This window comes from Gopherus flavomarginatus, chromosome 4, assembly GCF_025201925.1.
Source record: "Gopherus flavomarginatus isolate rGopFla2 chromosome 4, rGopFla2.mat.asm, whole genome shotgun sequence".
Classification (NCBI taxonomy): domain Eukaryota; kingdom Metazoa; phylum Chordata; order Testudines; family Testudinidae; genus Gopherus; species Gopherus flavomarginatus.
Window position 1 is genome coordinate 200,017,134 of NC_066620.1, and position 18,448 is coordinate 200,035,581.

At 41.4% G+C, this 18,448-nt stretch overlaps 1 protein-coding gene across 2 annotated transcripts in view; it reads right to left on the reverse strand.

Moving 5' to 3' along the window:
* ATAD2B (ATPase family AAA domain containing 2B) overlaps positions 1-18,448 on the reverse strand; it is a 162,276-nt gene that overhangs the window by 50,046 nt on the left and 93,782 nt on the right. The window contains exons 21-23 of one of the 2 annotated variants that reach the window (XM_050950617.1): positions 18,048-18,229; positions 15,665-15,824; positions 5,682-5,804 (exon numbers count right to left, since the gene is read on the reverse strand). In XM_050950617.1, coding sequence (XP_050806574.1) covers positions 5,682-5,804; positions 15,665-15,824; positions 18,048-18,229 — 465 coding nt within the window. Of the gene's footprint in view, positions 1-5,681; positions 5,805-15,664; positions 15,825-18,032; positions 18,230-18,448 lie in introns of both variants that reach the window. The other variant, XM_050950616.1, reaches the window with a different exon arrangement.

Consider the following 18,448-nt stretch of genomic DNA (forward strand, 5'->3'; position numbering starts at 1 on the left):
CAATGTGAAAGTTCTAAAGATAGCTACAGCACTCAACCCAGGATTTAAGAATCTGAAGTGCCTTCCAAAATCTGAGCTTGATGAGATGTGGAATAGAGTAACACTCTGATTTGGAAACTACAGAACCCAAACCACGCAAAAAGAAAATCAGCCTTCTGCTGGTGGCATCTGAGTCAGATGATGAAAATGAACATGCGTTTGTCCACACTACTTTGGACTGTTATCTAACAGAACCTGTCAGCAGCACGGACACATGTCCTGTGGAATGGTGGTTGAAGCGTCAAGGGACATATGAATCTGGCATGTAAATATCTTGCGATGCCGGCTACAACAGTGCCATGCAAATGCCTGTTCTGACTTTCAGGTGACACTGTAAACAAGAAGCAAGCAGCATTATCTTCTGCAAATGTAAACAAACTTGTTTGTCTGAGCAATTGGCTGAACAAGAAGTAGGACTGATTGGACTTGTTCGCTCTAAAGTTATACATTGTTTTATTTTTGAATGCAGGGTTTTTTTGTACATAATTCTACGTTCATGATAAAGAGATTACACTACAGTACTTTTATTAGGTGAATTGACAAATACTATTTCTTTTGTTTTTTACAGTGCAAATATTTGTAATCGAAAATAAATATGAAGTGAGCACCGTACACTTTGAATTGTGTTGTAATTGAAATCAATACTTCAAAATGTAAAAAACATCCAAAAATATTTAAATAAAAATTGTATTCTATTATTGTTTAACAGCATGATTAATCAATTTTTTTAATCGCTTCACAGCACTACCCAATACTGTGCACAGTGTGACTCTGGGAGCTGATCAATAAACATGTTAGGCTTGGCATAATTGACGTAGTCCTATTTTGCTGTCGGAGCTTGATAGCTTTCAATTCTGAATTGCAGTGTAGCAGCTGAATAGGCCTCTCTCCCAAATACGTCGAGGCACTTCCAATCCCTCTCACAGGAGGTAGACCTCACCTGGTGTTGCTGACTTCAGGAGTTTACTGCATCCACTACAATGGAATAAGTGGGAGGGACTGGGGAAAAAACTCCATATCCCTAGCTGGGATGTAATATTTCTTATCAGCCTGTGTACAGACAGGCGTGACTGATGCCGAGATTTGCCATAAAAGAAGGGCCTCATTGATGGGGAGGGCTATTCTAGAGGAAGATGAGGAGTGCAAGACAACCAAGATTTTCTGATAGGTGTCTTACTTTCTCAAGAGGTCCCTGCAGTACATCTGCCACCCTTTTAGCTAGCTCATGAAATAGCCTGAAGTCATCTACTAGGGATGGTGGAGGAGGCATCACTGCTTTGTCTGGAGAGGAGGAAGAGATGTTGGTCCTCCTTGAATCCACCCTCTGGTTCCCTGCATGATCTCCTTTGGATGTTCGGAGGCTCTGAATACCGTGGCTGAGGGAAAGCACCTCAAAAGACTTATGGTGGGCCACACTAGATGCTTGGGAAGCGTGGAGTCTGTATGCCAACCAAGGATCCCAGTAGGGCCACTGGGGCGGTGGAAGGGGTCCCGGTAGTGGCACCAGTGGTTGGCCATACCATATTGGTTGAGGAGCAAAGAAGCTGGTAGTAGGCACTAGTAGGAACATGGGAGGAGAAATGGGAAATGACCTCCTCCTATTCACTAATCCAATTCACCATTGGAGAATGGAGGTGCATGACATGGTACCGGTGGAGAGTCCAGCATCTGAAGTAAACTGAGCACTGGTACAGAGCAAGGGAAACTTTGGTGTGTCAGATACCATGAGGTCTCTAGAGTGTCTAAACTCCTGCAGTGCCAACCTACTTGGTGCCGATGGAGGTTGCCAGTGGCCCAGCAGCACTGAAGGGATCAGTGATCTGGGCCATACTGAGGGCTCAGAGGCTGGATGCCTCACTCTTGATGTTCCTAATGGTAACACTCAGACCGGCAGCATCGTCTTAGCAGTGGTGTGGTCTCTGTTCCTGCTTTCATCAGTCACTACTGTTGCTTTGGTGCATATGCTCATCAGATCCTTAGATGCATGAATGGTACCTGCTGCTTCAGACTTTCATTAGCTATGGATACCATGTGTAGACTGTCTCGGTACTGACAGTATCAATGATACCGAACAAGACAGTGATCTTTTTCGGCTAGCTCAGGGCTCACGGCCCTCTTTTTTTAAGACTTACATGAGGGGTCTGCGGCGGTTGTCTTCAACCCATAGTCTATAAATGTTGAGGGCTATGGGGAAGAGGGGAAGATTTGCACCGTTTGGGTGACTCCTGATATGAGGAGTCCAGGGAAGGCTGAAAAGCTGCCTCTCTGAGGAGGAGTTTTAGTCTTAGTTCTCTGTCTTTCCGAAATATGGACTTGAGTTGTTGGCAGACCCCCTGCTTTTGGGAAATGTGGCTTTCCTCAAGGCAATGAATGCAGCAGAAATGTTTATCCATTATAGAGATAGCTTCCTTGCAAGAGAGACACCTCTTAAAGCCTGGTGAACCAGGCATAGCCCATGCTGGGGCAACCCCAGACAAAGGGGGAAAATAAAAAGTTTTCTTCCACCTGCCCCCCAAAAAGAAAGAAAATAAAGGAAGTTCTACAACTAAGAAGGGGATTAACTAACTACTGAAGTGCTAAGAGAAAGATAATGATCCAATGAACAGATTGCTAACAGCTCCATGTCTAGCCAAGGGTGGTTGAGAAGGAACTAAGGGGGGGGAGGGTTCGCCCACATGCACTGGTTAGCCTCATGGCAGAGGACAAGGGGCAGGGGGAGAGACATGTGCAGGCTGAATGGACACTGCTACCAAAGTTCTCTGGCAGCGCAGGGACACAAGTGCACCTACCATGGAGCACCCACAGGGACACTAGTCAAAGAAGAACTATGAATTTCATTTGCTGATTTACCCAGCTAATGGTCCTTCTAGAGTTTCTCAGTCCTCGCTGGACTTGACTAACAATTTTGTTCCATCTGAAATGTTTGTCCCTTCACCCTTTATCCAGCTTATTAAAAATATATTAAACAACAACGGTCCTTGTACAGAAAGTTGCTGCACACAGTTTTTTGCCATAATGAAAATTAATCTTTAACTACTACTCAGATTTCTCTCTCTCTTTTTGATCCACTATAATAATTTGCCTCCAACATCATGACTGCTCAATTCCGTTGTATATTGCAAGGGCCCTAAACCTTCTGAAAGTCTAAATCAAGGGTGGCCAACCTGAGCCTGAGAAGGAGCCAGAAGTTACCAATGTACATTGCCAAAGAGCCACAGTAATACGTCAGCAGCCCCACTAATCAGCACTCCCTCCCTGCACCTCCTGATCAGCTGTTTCATGGCATGCAGAAGGCTCTGGGAGGGACGGGGGGAGGAAAGAAAGGCACTGCAGGCTCAGAGGAGGGGGTGGGAAGGGGTGGAGTGGGGGCAGGGCCTGTGGCAGAGCCAAGGGTTGAGCAGTGAGCACTCCCCGGCACATTGGAAAGTTGGCACCTGTAGCTCCAGCCCTGGAGTCGGTGCCGATACAAGGAGCCACATATTAACTTCTGAATAGCCGCATATGACTCCAGAGCCACAGGTTGGCATTCCGGTCTAAATAAGAACATAGGAACGGCCGTACCCGGTCACACCAAAGGTCCATCCAGCCCAGTATCTGTCTACCGACAGTGGCCAACGCCAGGTGCCCCAGAGGGCGTGAACCTAACAGGTAATGATCAAGTGATCTCTCTCCTGCCGTCCATCACCACCTCTGACAAACAGATGCTAGGAACACCATTAGTTTACTGACATAGTCAAAGAAAACTAGCAGATTAGCAAGGCATGATTTTCCTTTATTGAAATCATGCTGGTTGGACCCTATTATATTGTGATAGCACTGGAATGGGTTACCTAGAGAAGTGGTGGAATCTCTTTCCTTAGAGGTTTTTAAAGTCAGGTTTGACAAAGCCCTGGCTGGGATGATTTAGTTGGGGATTGGTCTTTCTTTGAGCAGGGGGTTGGACTAGACGACCTCCTGAGGTCCCTTCCAATCCTGTTATTCTATGATTCCATGATCTTTTACATGTTTTATTACTTGATTTTTAACTATCATTTTGATTTATCAGGTCCGGATGTAATGTTTACTTGTTTTTAATTTCTTAGATCACCCCTACAGCTTACTTACAGGTAGAGCTGGTAACGCTGTCTTTAAGTTAAGGTTGCCCACCACTTCCCATTATAAGACCCTTTTCAATTGCTTATAACTTTGCCATACTTAAACCATTACAACTCAAATTTTCCATGCCACGCATCTGCCTCAGGCTAATTTTGGAGGGCAAGGTTAGTGAAAAATGATTCAGCTGTTTCTGAGAACGAGATCAGGGAAAAGTAAGTTATTTTTCCCCATGTTAAAAGAAATTCTTACAGACATTTCTCTGATAAACTCCAGCACATACATGCTTTGGAGCTAGGACTTGAATTTGATATGGGGATCGCTCTGGTGCAAAACATGTCTTTTGCTATGCATTATAATATGCATTATAGTGAGACTCAAGGAGCTCAAGCTATGTAGTTTATTAAAGAGAAGGTTATAGGGGTAACTAGATCACGTTCCAAGTTCCCAAATGAGGGAAGAGAATTTGGATTTCTGAGGACTCTTCAACCTAGCAGTCAAAGCTATAACAAGTTCCAATAGCTGGACTTGAAGCTAGACAAATTTAGACTAGAAATAATGTGGACATTTTTAACCATGTGGGTAATTAGCCATTAACACATTTTATCACTGGATGTGGTAGATACTCCATCACTGGAAATCTTTAAATCAAGACTGGATGGTTATCAAAAAAAATATGTGCTCTATTCCAACAGGAATTTAGGGAAGTCAGACTAGATGATCACAATAGTGCCTTCTGACCCTAGAATACATGAAACTATTGTTTTCTTATGTAGCATCCATGCCAAATCTAAACTTTATTTCCTTTGCTTTTGATTTTAGGGCTATTTTAACTAGCTTATTGATACTACTGGAACCTCCCTTTCGAAAGTTTAGTGTCACCGTGTTAGTTTTTGATACCTTTCCTCCCCTGTAGGATGTTGATTATATTGTGGTCACTTGGGTCTATGTTGAGAATAGCATCTACTACTATGTGCTCTAGGAGGCGGTTTCAAGAAGCATTCATTTAAAATTTAACGAAATTTCTTCTCTGCTCATTGTGGTATTTGACCAGGTTACATGTGGATAGGTGAAGTCCCATTATTGTTTTTTTTTTGGGTTAGACTTTGCTGCCTGTGAGAACTCTCTCCACATTGTGCACTCAGTATTCTTTTCTTGATTCAGAAGTATATTTGCACTCTTGCAGCTTGGGATTTGAATCCATATGTATCCAACTGCAACGGTCTCCAATCAGGATATTTATCCCACTAGATCCTATGGAAACTTTTTAGATACACCACCAACCACACTTCACCTAATCTGTCCTTTCTGTATAGTTTATAGCCAAATATTACATTATTCCACCATGTTCAGTAATACCTTTATATCAATCATTTTTTCCCTCTGCCATGCATCCTAGTACACTCGCTTTTGCTTCTAAGATTCTCAAATTTTTATACAAATGTTTATATTTTTTTAGTTTTAATTTTATGCCTATTTTTATTTATCTAGGTTATCTGATATTTTGCACTACAATAAATATTTCTTTAGATTAAAGTTCCAAAACTTACCTCTTTTTCTTCTCGCTTCCTTGATTTCTTCACACATTTTATTAAATTCGGGATCCAGCTCAGCAGCAATTATGGCATGTGCTGTGTCCTTCAAGGTACAAGCTCTGTGTCTAATTATTTTATCTATTAAAAAAGTTAATATAAGACATTAGTTTTACTTATTCTTGTACACATTGTTATATATCTGTGTGTGGTTTTACTATATTTTAATATATCTATTACAGCAACAATACATACCTTGAAATGGAAGAAAAAAAAACCTAGCTAATCAAACAAATATAGGAAAAATGAAGACAGATCACCATCACATTAGGTCTGAAAGCTGGTGACTGTGGAGTACATGTCGCACTCCGGTTTCCCTTTTTTCACCCCTTTACTTTTTTTTAAATTAGTAGTTAGCATATGGATCACATGAGTTTAAAACAATGTAATTATTGGGCAATATAGAATTTTTCTAAGGTGGAAAACCGTTGCTTTGAGTTGACCAATGATAGAGTTTCTCCAATGCCAAGAGGCAGGCTTCCACCATCCTAAATAGATTAATTTATGTCATAGTAGAAAGTGATGCTTAAAAATTTGTCAAGCTTGGTACACAGAAGAAGAACCTATGCAACAAAGTTTTAAGTTCTATTTCCTGTGGTTTGAAAGCAGATATCCTATGAGATCACAAAGCTTGCATCACCAGGAACCCTCATCAGAGAATCAGAAGAGGAAAAAGTACCATTGAACAATTATAAGTGGCCTTGCCTTCTTCAAGATAGTACAGACTCCCTGAAATTAGGCCAGAGGATACTGTGGTATTCTCCCATGACATTGTTCACACAGGGCCTGCTGCCACCTCAATGAACTAATCTTCAGTGACAAACAAACCACGCAATCAGTTTGCCGAGTGGGTTACTAAAGTGAGTATTACTGATCTATTTCATTTAAAATACTTAAAAATCACAAGGAACTATGGAAACTTCAGTCTCACATGGAAAACCTGGAAAAATCATTTATTCCTGAATCTGCTGTATTAAAAAAAACCTTCAGAGTCTAGTGTCAATAGTATTAAGATTTTTAGTAGTCTTCTACATCAGCCGCCTACTTCTTTGCTTCAGATTATGGCTGCCTTTTTATTTGTAAAATAAACATCATACTGTAACAGACTCATGGTTGTGCTTAACTGACTATTATGCTGATGATATTGATGTTTGCTTCATTGGTGGTTTTAACATTATGAACGTAACTACCAGAAAGTAAGTCTGCAGAGGATTGCTGTGTATTCAGTTGGATCTGGGGGACATGGCACCAAGGCATCTTCACTGTCCAAACTGGAGCCACAAGTATTATAAGTAAAAGAATGTTTCTCAAGAGATTACTGGTTTCCACTAGTTTCAGATGGAGATAAGCTAGGACTCCAACATTAGTTTGCTGGAAAATGAGCAGAGATGTAATAGGAAAAACTGCACTGGAGAGAAACAGCATTGTGGGATATGTTTTACGCAGCTAAATGCCCAACACTATTTTCTATCCAGTTATTTCTTTGTTCTTAGTATAAAAACTAGATTGACAATAATCCATCCTGAATTCTTTTTCTGAATGGTATAAATATTTCAACAGCAACCATTAAATACTAATGGCTAAATTAAATTATTGTGCAATTAACACATTTAATTCAACTTTAAGAATCACTACAGATAATAATTAGAAGAGTATAAGAGAGCAATTAAGGATACCATTATTTAGATCTTTTAAAGTAGTGATTTTTGTGGCAGAGAGAAAATTTGCTGAGTCAAAAGCCAAAGTACAGAAAACTCATTAACCTGGTCTCTTAGGCACTATCTACACTTCTTTGGGAAGTCTCCCACCATTGCATTATCACCCTTACTGGGATAGCAACAATGAGACTGTTGCTAGTGTTGACAGGACACCTATTTTTTATTTATTTTAATTTATTTACTTTTACCATCATGTCACCTAGGATTAGAGGACAGTGACAAAAATCTCCTATACCCTGTCTATGCTGGTATTCCCTCCTGCTACCACTGTTGGTGCTTCACAGTTGATGAGTAATGGCAGGAGATTTCACCTAGTATAGTAGTGTATGATGTGGATAAGATCATCACTGTATAGTAATAAGCTGCAAGTACTAGAAGGGCTGGTAGAATCAGTCAATAGTGGAAACTAACTTCTGCAGATGGGAAATTATTAGTACATTCTAAGTACTATTGCAATATAAACATAAAAATAGTTAACAATTTTCAAGAGAATGAAGCAGTTTGCTAGCACTTGACCAAAAAAAGGGTGTTAGATCTATACTTCTCCATGCCCCTAGAATCACTTCTCACAAAACAGTTCCAAGTGCATGAATTTGGGATACAAAAGTAAGAGACTGTATATTAATGATGTATTTACTTTTTGGTAAGGAAGGAGATACAATTTTACATTGATTTAACTACCTTCATCATTTTTTAAATTACTCATAGCTGCTGATAGATTTGAAAAGCAACCCTGGAGGTTTTTGGCAAAGTATAGTTATAAAGTATTTTGTTTTATGCTCTGTTGAGTTCACACAACAGTATGTATGCATTCTCTGTTTTAAGTGGGAAAGAGACTAAAGATGATCTAACAACAGCAGAGATGGTTCCAAAAACAACGAAAAAATATTTTTGGCCCCAGATAAAAGCTTCTCCAAAGTCCAGGATTTTCAGATCTAGGATTTTGGTTTGGGGCTTATCTCTAAGGCCTGGTCAACACTTGAAAGTTTCACTTTCAGTTTCATAACTATTTTGACTACGGGTGTGATAGTCTACCAGACTAGTTATACCAGTAAAAACCTCAGTGACTATGCAGTTATGCTGTCATAAAGTGACTTATACTAGCACAGCAAGTCACATACTCCACAGAGACCTGTAACAACTACAGATAGGCTACGAGAAAGGAAGGGTTGTTTACGTTATAGTAACTGATTTTTTTAGATGTTCTAAGCATGTAAGTCCTCTGGTGCCCTCTGCACAGTTTGGAAGTTCGGTAGGGTCCAACAAGGGTCACACGTGTCCTTCATGCCCTCATGCTCCCTTCTGAGGGCACAAGGGTGAACCAACCCCACCCAGCACTCAGTTCCTCACGTGAGATTATTTCCTGAAAAGGGATGGGGGAAGGTATGAAATTGGAGGGTACGTCCCTCTTGGATTATCTACAAGACCCAACAATCTGATGTTATTGCAGTCCAGACATTCGCAGAGAGAGGCAGGAACCAAAACAGTGGGAAGGGCAGGAGAGTGGGATACAGATCCACACTGTCCTGTGCAGAATACCCAACCGAAGCATCAAAATTATTGCTTCTGTGACTGAGATGGTTGGATAGTAGATAAGGCTGGTTCTCTCTTTTGGAACCTCTCTCTTTTTCTGAACTGGCTTGATTGTTTCTGATGGTTAAAAACATGAAATAGTTGATTGGGATTTCTGCCTAGAAGAGAACTGCGATTTATAATACTTTCTTCTAAAATTTGGGAAGTAAAGGCCCAAAGATCTGACCATGATCCAAGAATCCTTGATGGAGTGCAATTTTGTGTCTGTCTTTGGATTGAACAAGTCCTTCCCATTAAACGTCAAGTCTTGCACTGTAGTCTGCACTTCCTTAGGGAGCCTTGACACAGACAAACCTGAATCCCTTCACATGCAAATTCCATTAGCCAGCAATATAGCTCCCATGTCCATAGAGTCTAGAATTGCCTGTAATGACTGATAGCAATGAATTGACCTTCTGCATAGATGCTGAAGAATAAACTTTTCAGCCAAAAAGATCTAACTTCTTTGGTTCCATCTCCCTGGAGGTGAATTTGTGTACTGCCTTGGATTTTCCGTTCACTGTGGTGACTACCAGGGATGACTGCATATAGGATAAAAGGTTAGACTAGTTTAAAAAGAAAAAAATGTTTTCTGTAGGCCATCACAGTCATGGGAAGGCCTTGCAAGGCAACAGCTTAATTGGAAAATCTGGACCTTAAAGGTAACTGATAAAATAGAACAAAGAAAAGGTCCCAATTATCAGGGATAGTTAATAATAAGAAAGGATTGAACAGGTAATGACCAAGTTAGCAATAGGCAATTACATCACTTGTTTAATAAAGTGTATAAAAGCGTAAACTCTTAAAGTGTTCATTGCTAATGCCAGCCTAACCAAGTTAGAGCTGACGATTGTGGGTCTAAACCCTTGAGGTTAGCCTGTTTGGAAGTATCTTGATGGTGGGTGATGGCCCATAAATACTCCCCTGGCTGGAGGATTCCCTTATTAATTGTGAGGGCTATTCTGCTCTGTGCAGCTGGTTGCAGGATATGAAATAGCTTAATAATCTGGAGAAAGGGGTAAAAGGTGAGGTGGCAAAGTTTGCAGATGATACTAAACTGCTCAAGATAGTTAAGACCAAAGCTTGCATGTTTTCTCCTGTACCAGGTCCAAGGAAGCTTCCAGAGCCTCTTCTACTCTCTTTAAAAGGTCTTGATTCATGTTAAAATCATCCCCATTATTGGAGGAATGTAGGAGATCATTGTTTTGTCCAGTGAAGATTATGAGAAAACTTGGCGTGGAGAAGTGTCATCCTGCACTCCTCCATCCTCCTCTTCAGAGGTTGTTGAAACATCATAGCCACTTGAGGTACAGGGGAAGGAACAAGTCCCTGAGGGCTTTTCTGACACAATTAAAATGCAGGTTCCTTCAGAGAAGCTGAATGATGGCTTAGGTTTCTTCAGTGTTGAGGCCAGCCAGGCCAGTATGGCCAAGGTTGGAATCCATACAGGTAGGGCACATTAGCCCAAGAACCCCAGAGTTACAAACATCAGAGTTATGAACTGATCAGTCAACCATATACCTCATTTGGAACTGGAAGTACACAATCAGGCAGCGGCAGAGACAAAAAAAAAGGGGGGGGGGAGGAGCGCAAATATATTACAGCACTGTGTTAAAAACGTAAACTACTAAAAAATAAATGGAAAACACATTTTTTCTTCTGCACAGTAAAGTTTCAAAGCTGTACTAAATCAATGTTCAGTTGTAAACTTCTGAAAGAAGAACCATAATGTTTTGTTCATAGTTACTAACATTTCAGCATTATGAACAACCTCTATTCCTGAGGTGTTCGTAACTGAGGTGCTACTGTACTCCCTTTCTCTTGAAGGAGTCAGTGGAGGTGACTGAGGTTCCAGAAACTGCTCCTTGTAGGTACCTGAAGATGAAGAGGAGGAAGGTGAAAAATCCTCCAAGACTGGAGCTGAGCTGGAAGGTGCCACCATCCATTATAGAGTAGATGACTTTGTATGACCCTGAACTCAGGGACCCAGCAAGATCTTCAAATGACAGACACTCTGGGTTGCACTAGTGGAGACTTTGATCTAGCCAACAAAGGAGAATATTCTAATAAATGAGTCCCAGTTCAGGAGTCAATCTTATTTCAGATGTGTCCCTAAAAGAGAGAGCCAAAAACATTCCTCGTATCATGCGCGTGAAGGGTGTTGAGCTTGGTACCATAGGTAGTATTCACTCCTCAGCAGTGGTTGACAATCTCAGTACCACAGGAATTGACCTTGTAGTCTTAGATGTTCTCTGACCTGGTGCCAAGGAGTTAGAATACAGTTGCCCCGGTACCAGAGCTCTGGTACATGTCAGGGTATGATGTAGCTTCGATACCAAGTGACCTCATGCCAATGATTACTTTAGGGACATCTTTAAAATGCAAAGTCAGTGTGAAGACTGAACTCTTCAGGGCTGCATTTATTCTCAGTGCCAATTTGCTTGATGCCACCTTAAGTGGATTCCTCTGTATCTGTAATTCTATCTTCCTGTTGCATAGAACCAAGGAATGTGACAGAGGCGTAGAAGTGGTTCTGGAAGAATGTTTTTTTACTTCCATTAGCAGCAAGGGCGTCTCACCTCTTCACCTGCTAAGTTTCAGAGCTCTTGTGAGAGGAAAGATGCTTCTTGGGGGGGGGGGGGGGGGGGGGACAGAGTTCAGAGTTACCTCCCTCATCTCTGAGGCCCTTTCAGGCTGGGTCTTCACATCAACACTGGAGCATACAGCCAAAGCCTCGTCCTCTTGCACTTCATACACACCCTTCCTGCGGAGCGTGGGGTTAGTTCAGCCTCTGGTTCCCTCCGAGGCCCTTTCCCTCAGCCTCCTCCAACTGTTTTCCAGGCCTCCTGCCTGGTCACAGTTGAGAGCTTCATCCCAGGTACTCCTTCAACCTTGGACTCTCCCACAGTTCCACTATATTCAGTCCTGAACTCACCTGACCTCAGTCAAAAGGGTCACTTTGTCATCTGAACCCTCATACTACAATTCCCAGGGCCTCTGCAGATTACATTTCCCAATATTGAAGCGCTGAGCCTCCAGTGACACTTGGGCTGGCGGTGCCGGGTTTTGAAGGGGCCAACACATTCTGTTACACTGCAACTTTATCTAGGGAATGAAATGAGGTTAAGTGTATTAAAACTGACCCTACAGTATCAGATTTTTGCCATTAAGAACAACTCCTACCTATTAACAGCTTATGCAACTATGCAAGTCTCCATAGTCCCAAACACTGCAAGCTGTACATGGAAATTCAAGGAAACCACTTCAGCTGGAAATCCAACTGGCCTAAGAAGCAAGTACACTGTTGATGCATATAAGATTTGTATCCTAGGTTCCAATTTTTCCAAGGAACAGCACTGAATGATAAATTTCAAAATCGAACCAGCTAGACAGAATCTTCATCAGTAACAAAGATCTTGGAGAAATGCCTTACATTTGAATAGCAGAACCTACTGGTTTGCAATTTGCATTTGTAAGGAGGAGGTTGAATAAATTTTCCTGCCCAGGAGATCCAACTTCTTTGTCCTTGGGAGTGAACTTGTACCTCCTTTGACATGACCTCTCATGGGCTACTGTCATGACAAGCAAGTTAGGGGCAGGACGCCAATAAAAACACTTGAATCCCTACATAAATACATAATGATTGACCATATGCTTTCTCAGACACGTCAAAGATGCATGCATGCATCCGACGAAGTGGGTATTCACCCATGAAAGCTCAATCTCCAATACGTTTGTTAGTCTATAAGGTGCCACAGGACTCTCTGCTGCTTTTAAAGATGTTAGGGTGTTCCACAAAGCCTCAGCAAGTTCCAACAGTGCACTGTTAACAGGGAGAGTTACTCTCCCTAGGTTCTGGGATTTAAAAATATCCACTAACCTGTGCATGTTTTCCTGCACCAATCTGGCCTATATATCTAAGGCCAATGCCAATCATTTAAGGAGGTCCTCCTGTGCCTGAAAGTGTTCAGTATTGGAGAAGAAGCATCTATTACCATAGTGTCATCTGGTGATAAGGAAGATGAAGGAAGAGGTGTCAGTGGCCTCTCTGGATGCAGTAACAGACCCTGCTCCTGTTCTGTGGTAGTGCTCTCAGCCTGAATCTGCAACGTAGGTGGCTGGGGAGGTGATGCCATGGGTGGGTTGGGTGCTCTTGCCCTGAGGTGGGTTGAAGGTCAGGACCTTAAGAAATGAGGAACATCCTGTGGATTCCCAGGCCACTGTGGATAGGGATACGGCATCAGTGGCCAGTAGGCATTGTGCCAAGAGCCCGTCTCTGCTGCGGGAACACTGATGGATCAGAAAGGGGTCAGAATGAGAAAGGGGTTCTCAACTGTCTTTTAGACTGGGAGGGAGGACCTCAAGTTCGACTACGATGAATTCCCAAAATCATCCAGAGGTAACGGAGGAGCAACCTCTGGAAGAGCAAGACAGAGTTCAGCCTCATCAGAGGTCCAGTGTGCTGGTTGCATCAGCCCGAAGGCTGACAGAGAAGTTGGTGCCCTGAAGGACTGGCAAGGGCAATGCACTCTCATTTGGTACCAATGCCAAAAAAGCCACAGACACTGGTGTCGGTACTGATCCCAATGACACAGTCTGTACCAACTATTGATGTCAAAGATAACTGCTGTGCTAGCAAATCCCTCAGCATCAGTACCAGCGCCAGCCACAATTATGTACTCCATGTGATATACACTGTTGAGGGTGGTGTTGGCAGCTGAGACACCTGTGTAGTTAACCCACATAGTGCCATCCATCATTGCTGATGAAGTCGCAGCACCTGAAGATTCCCAGACAATTGGAGAATGAGGATCCAAAAGGCAACACACATCTGACATTGCCTGATATGTCAAAGGACTGGACACTACTGGCACCAATGTCACTGGCATCAGACTCAGCAGATATCCCATGGACAGAGCCAGAGTCGACTGTACAGCCCCAAATTAATGTTGCCTCAGTACTGGAGAGCAGGTAGAAAGAAGGGCCAGTTCCATCATGTGCATCTGAAGAGTCAAGGTGCCAGTCTGCACTGATTCTGGCAGAGGAGGACTCTCTCCAAGCTCTGGAGTGGCTATGGTCTGTTTTATAGGTCATTTTCTCAGAGGCCCAAGGGAGGTGAATGATCCCTCTTCCTCCTAGAGGAGGTCTTAGAGTCTGACAGAGAAACATCGTCTTGTTATGTTTATGATGGTGGCCGAGGAGCCAATACCGTGCCTGGTGCCAAACAGGACTCATGGCATGCTGCATCAGGTGCTGCTTGAGCCTCAAGTCCCTTGGATCCCTTCCTTCTTAAATGATTTGCAAATAGGAGTACCTTTCCTTAATGTTCCCCTCTCTAAACACTACACATGAGGATCACTATTCGGAACAGCCACCCCACACACCAGACAGAGCTTAAATCCTGGTGAAGGCATTCCACCTGAAAAAACACAGCTACTCAGCCTAACTTTTCTAACTAAGGCACTACTAGATAACTAAGTATTATGACTATTTACAACAAAATTTCAGAAGAATGAAATACAAAATCAGTGTGAAGAAACACCACACAAACTCCAACTCTAGCTGCGGGCAGTGAGAAGGAATGGGGGTGGGGGAGGAAAAGAGGGTCAGAGCTGCAGTGCCCTTAATAATCATGTGAGGGGCCACAAAGAAAGGGCGCAAGCACCAGCCCTATGGGTACTGCTAGGAAAACTTTTCAGGCTTTGGTGCACTGGACACATGCATACCTGAGTGGAACATATCTGCAACCACTCAAAGAACTATTTCTTGTTTTGTCTCATGGTATTTAATGAAAATCTTTTAATTCAATGTCTTCATTTGATGATAGGATCAGTTTTCCATTCATCACACTACACTAACAAATGCTTTAAAGGGGCATTTTCTTTTTCATTTTAAAACCTGACTTGAGCTTTGGAAGCTGTCAGATCAAACGCTTATTTAGCAACGTCCATCTTCCCAATGCACAATAATGCATTCTTTACAACAAATACAGAGGATGACATTTCCCATATCTGCAGGTTGGACAGCCTTCACGCTAATGTCCTCTTGTAGTTTTGTTTTGTTTTTAATTGGAAACAGCCACATGAAAAAATGCCACTTAAATACATTTGCAAGAATATTCTTCCTAATTAACTAAAACAGACCTCTTTGTTTGGGATTAGTTCTGCTCCTTCCCCCACCCCCAGTGGTGAGTTCTTAATTTAGTGGATGAATTTGGTCCTCATGAAAGTGAGGATCACAGCTGGAGGCAAATGCATACCGTGGCAAGTTGCTATGCAGGATTCTCCATATAGCTCTGCCAAATTATGTGATGGTTTTATTATGTGGACAGATGTCCCCTGAAGACCAAGAAGCAACTATCAAATTCATTCTCACTTTGGACCTACTCAGAATTGGAACCTGATTTACCAGAAGTGAATGTTATCTGCTTTAGCCCTACTTTGCTTACTAGTTCCTGCACATTCACTCCACGACATAGCTGCTAGAATTTTTCACTTAAATTCTAACTTTCCACCTAAGAGTCTCTCAGAATATTAAAAGCATAGACCTTCAGGGAAAAATCACTTGTTTAGCTAATTTATAATACAGTATACACACGACTAAACAACTATTTTTCAAATTTAGGTAGGCCAAAACTAAATATTTCCTTACCTCCAGGGTCTTTGTCTGGATTATATTCCAATGCATTGCTACAGATGAGATCAATATCTGTTAGGAAATCCTTGGCAGTCAAATAGTTGTGTTTATCAATTTTGGTTATTACTGTTGACAGGTCCATTGGTTCTTTGATAACTTCAAGATAATCTGAAACCTACAATCAAACAGCATACTGAAGTGACACAGGGCCTTATGCATTTCATCGGCACTCTTTCCCACATTATACACATATTCATGCAGCATACTCAGTACTAATTAAGAAATGTGCCAGTTCAACATTTTGAGCACTCTCATTTTCACCACATCTTTAATTCAAAGATTTTAAACAGAGAAATTGAAATTATAGTGCTGGTGTTAGACTGCTAAAGTTATAGTTCCTTCAGAGAACCAATGATACATCTAATTTTCAGAGCAAACTAAATTGGTGCTGCAATTAAAGCCTCTGATATTTTAACATTGTCCTGAACATGAAAAACAGTGGGCCTACACCCACACAAAGCAGAACTGTGAAATTGTTTCTCCATTCTGTAGGTAAGCCTTTTTTGTTAATTTTAGTCAAATCATTAATCTTTAAAAATAATTTTCTGCAAAACATTTGCAATAATCATCTGTATGAACACCAAATCTAATTTCGCCACAATGGACTTTGCAGCAGGGCATTCTCAGAAGGAGGCCCCTTGTCTGTGGAGTTCACTGCCTTCTATGGTGCACCTCATCATGGGTTCAGCAGCCCTCCAGGCAGAGTGAAAGGTATTTAACTGAATTAACTGTACGACGAGGGGTTAACTCTTGGCAACAGAAGATACCAACAAAGCTCTACTAACAGGAGCTCACTAAGATATGCTTGTATTAATTAATTATTATTTGCTTCAATTGAAACATGCACTCTGCATGAGTGCTTCAATGTAATGAAGATGACAATCAATTTAAAATTAGTAGGTCTCAATGTTTGTGTAGTCCTGAATATTCTTAAATCACCCATATATTAAGGTGATGGTTGCCAAAAAAAGGAAATACATTTAGATCAAACTGTAATGGCTCCAGAGGAATCATTTTTGACTAACCAGGTAAACATGCATTTTTAGAAGTTCCAACAAAAAATATATCACAACATAAATCTTAGATTAAGACCATACTTCAAATGTCATATACAACACCTATCTACTGGCTAAATGCTTAAACACATATTTAAAGTGGATTTTCTATTGTGAACAGGCAGTAAAAATGGCATCCCCAAATGTACACTGTCCAGTTTACAAGTAGAATGCTATTTTTCTAAACAGAGGCCCTGTTAACTCATCCTGGGATCTAAAAGTCAACCTGTATTTTTTCTAGTAAATATATCACCACCAGTAATAGAATCGTCATGTGAAACTGCAAATTTATATAGCAGATCAGTTAAATAAGAAAAGGAGGTCTTCTCGTTAAGGCATTAGGGATTGGGACTTGAGAGATCTGGGATTAATTCCTAGCACTGTCATAGATTTTGCATAATCCTTTGGAAAATCACTAAATCTCATCTGTGTCAATTCCCCATCTATAAAACGATGATGATGATAATATTTCTTCTGCATAGTTGAAGAGAATTGTTCATCGTCCTTTAACATAAAGAAGTTAAGTCACAAATAATGTTCAAATACTGAATCTGGCTTGAAGCTGGTGGAGGACTGGATGAGGCCTCTCATAAAAGCCTGTTAACTCTGCATGTAATTTAAAGTGCAGTTCTTTTCTAAAAAATTACACTAAAAATGACATTGCAGGGGTCCATTTTTATTGTCTCTCAATGACTTACAGAACAAGTGTTCAGACTGAAGTAGAAGAGTGTTTTTCTTACTGCCATCCCTACAAAGTTAGTATTCTATCTGAAAGCCAAGCTAGACTCTCTCCTTTTCACACACCAGCACAGTAATAGACTTGCAGGCCAAATGACACCCTCAGTTATAACGGCAACCCCACTGTCTTCCAATTATGTCCTTCAACAGTAAAAGCGAATTTTTGTTAATTAAAGAAAGCAAATCCAATTCCAAGTACATCCTGGTAGCAGATCTGATGAATAAGGTGCTACCATTTTTATAATGCTGATTTTCAGAGTGGAAAAGCACTTTAAACTGACTAGTATAGGCTAGAGTAATGCAAGTTTCTCTGCTGAACCAGTAATGTGTACGAGAATATGCTTCTGATCACTCACATTGTGGTACAGAAGGTTATGACTAAGCCACCAGCTGATTACTGATGGGGAGAATTGGCTAGGTCATGGATAGCAAGGATAACTGGGATATTAATTTATCCACGCCCTTTTTAATTAATAAATATTTTTTCTAATAGGTTCAACTTCATTTTTTGCACATTACTGAAACAAGACCTCTTCAATATCCACCGGTTTGCTGAAGATGTTAAAGCGTTTGTCTGTGGCCAGCCTCTTGGTAACATCCCTGAGAAACAACCGCAGTTCTCTCAATGTGTTCTCCTCCTGGTCCTCCATTCGTTGCTTTTCTGTTTCTGAGAGCTGGCGGGGAGGAGACGGTAATGCAAGAGGAAGAACTTCCAGAGCAGAAAGAGCTAGGGAAGAAAGCAGGAAAAAGTCAGAAAGTAACTACACCTCTACCTCGATATAACGTGACCTGATGTAACATGAATTCGGATATAACGCGGTAAAGCAGTGCTCCAGGGGGTGGGGCTGCGCACTCCAGTGGATCAAAGCAAGTTTGATAAAACTTGGTTTCACCTATAATGCAGTAAGATTTTTTGGCTCCTGAGGACAGCATTATATTGAGGTAC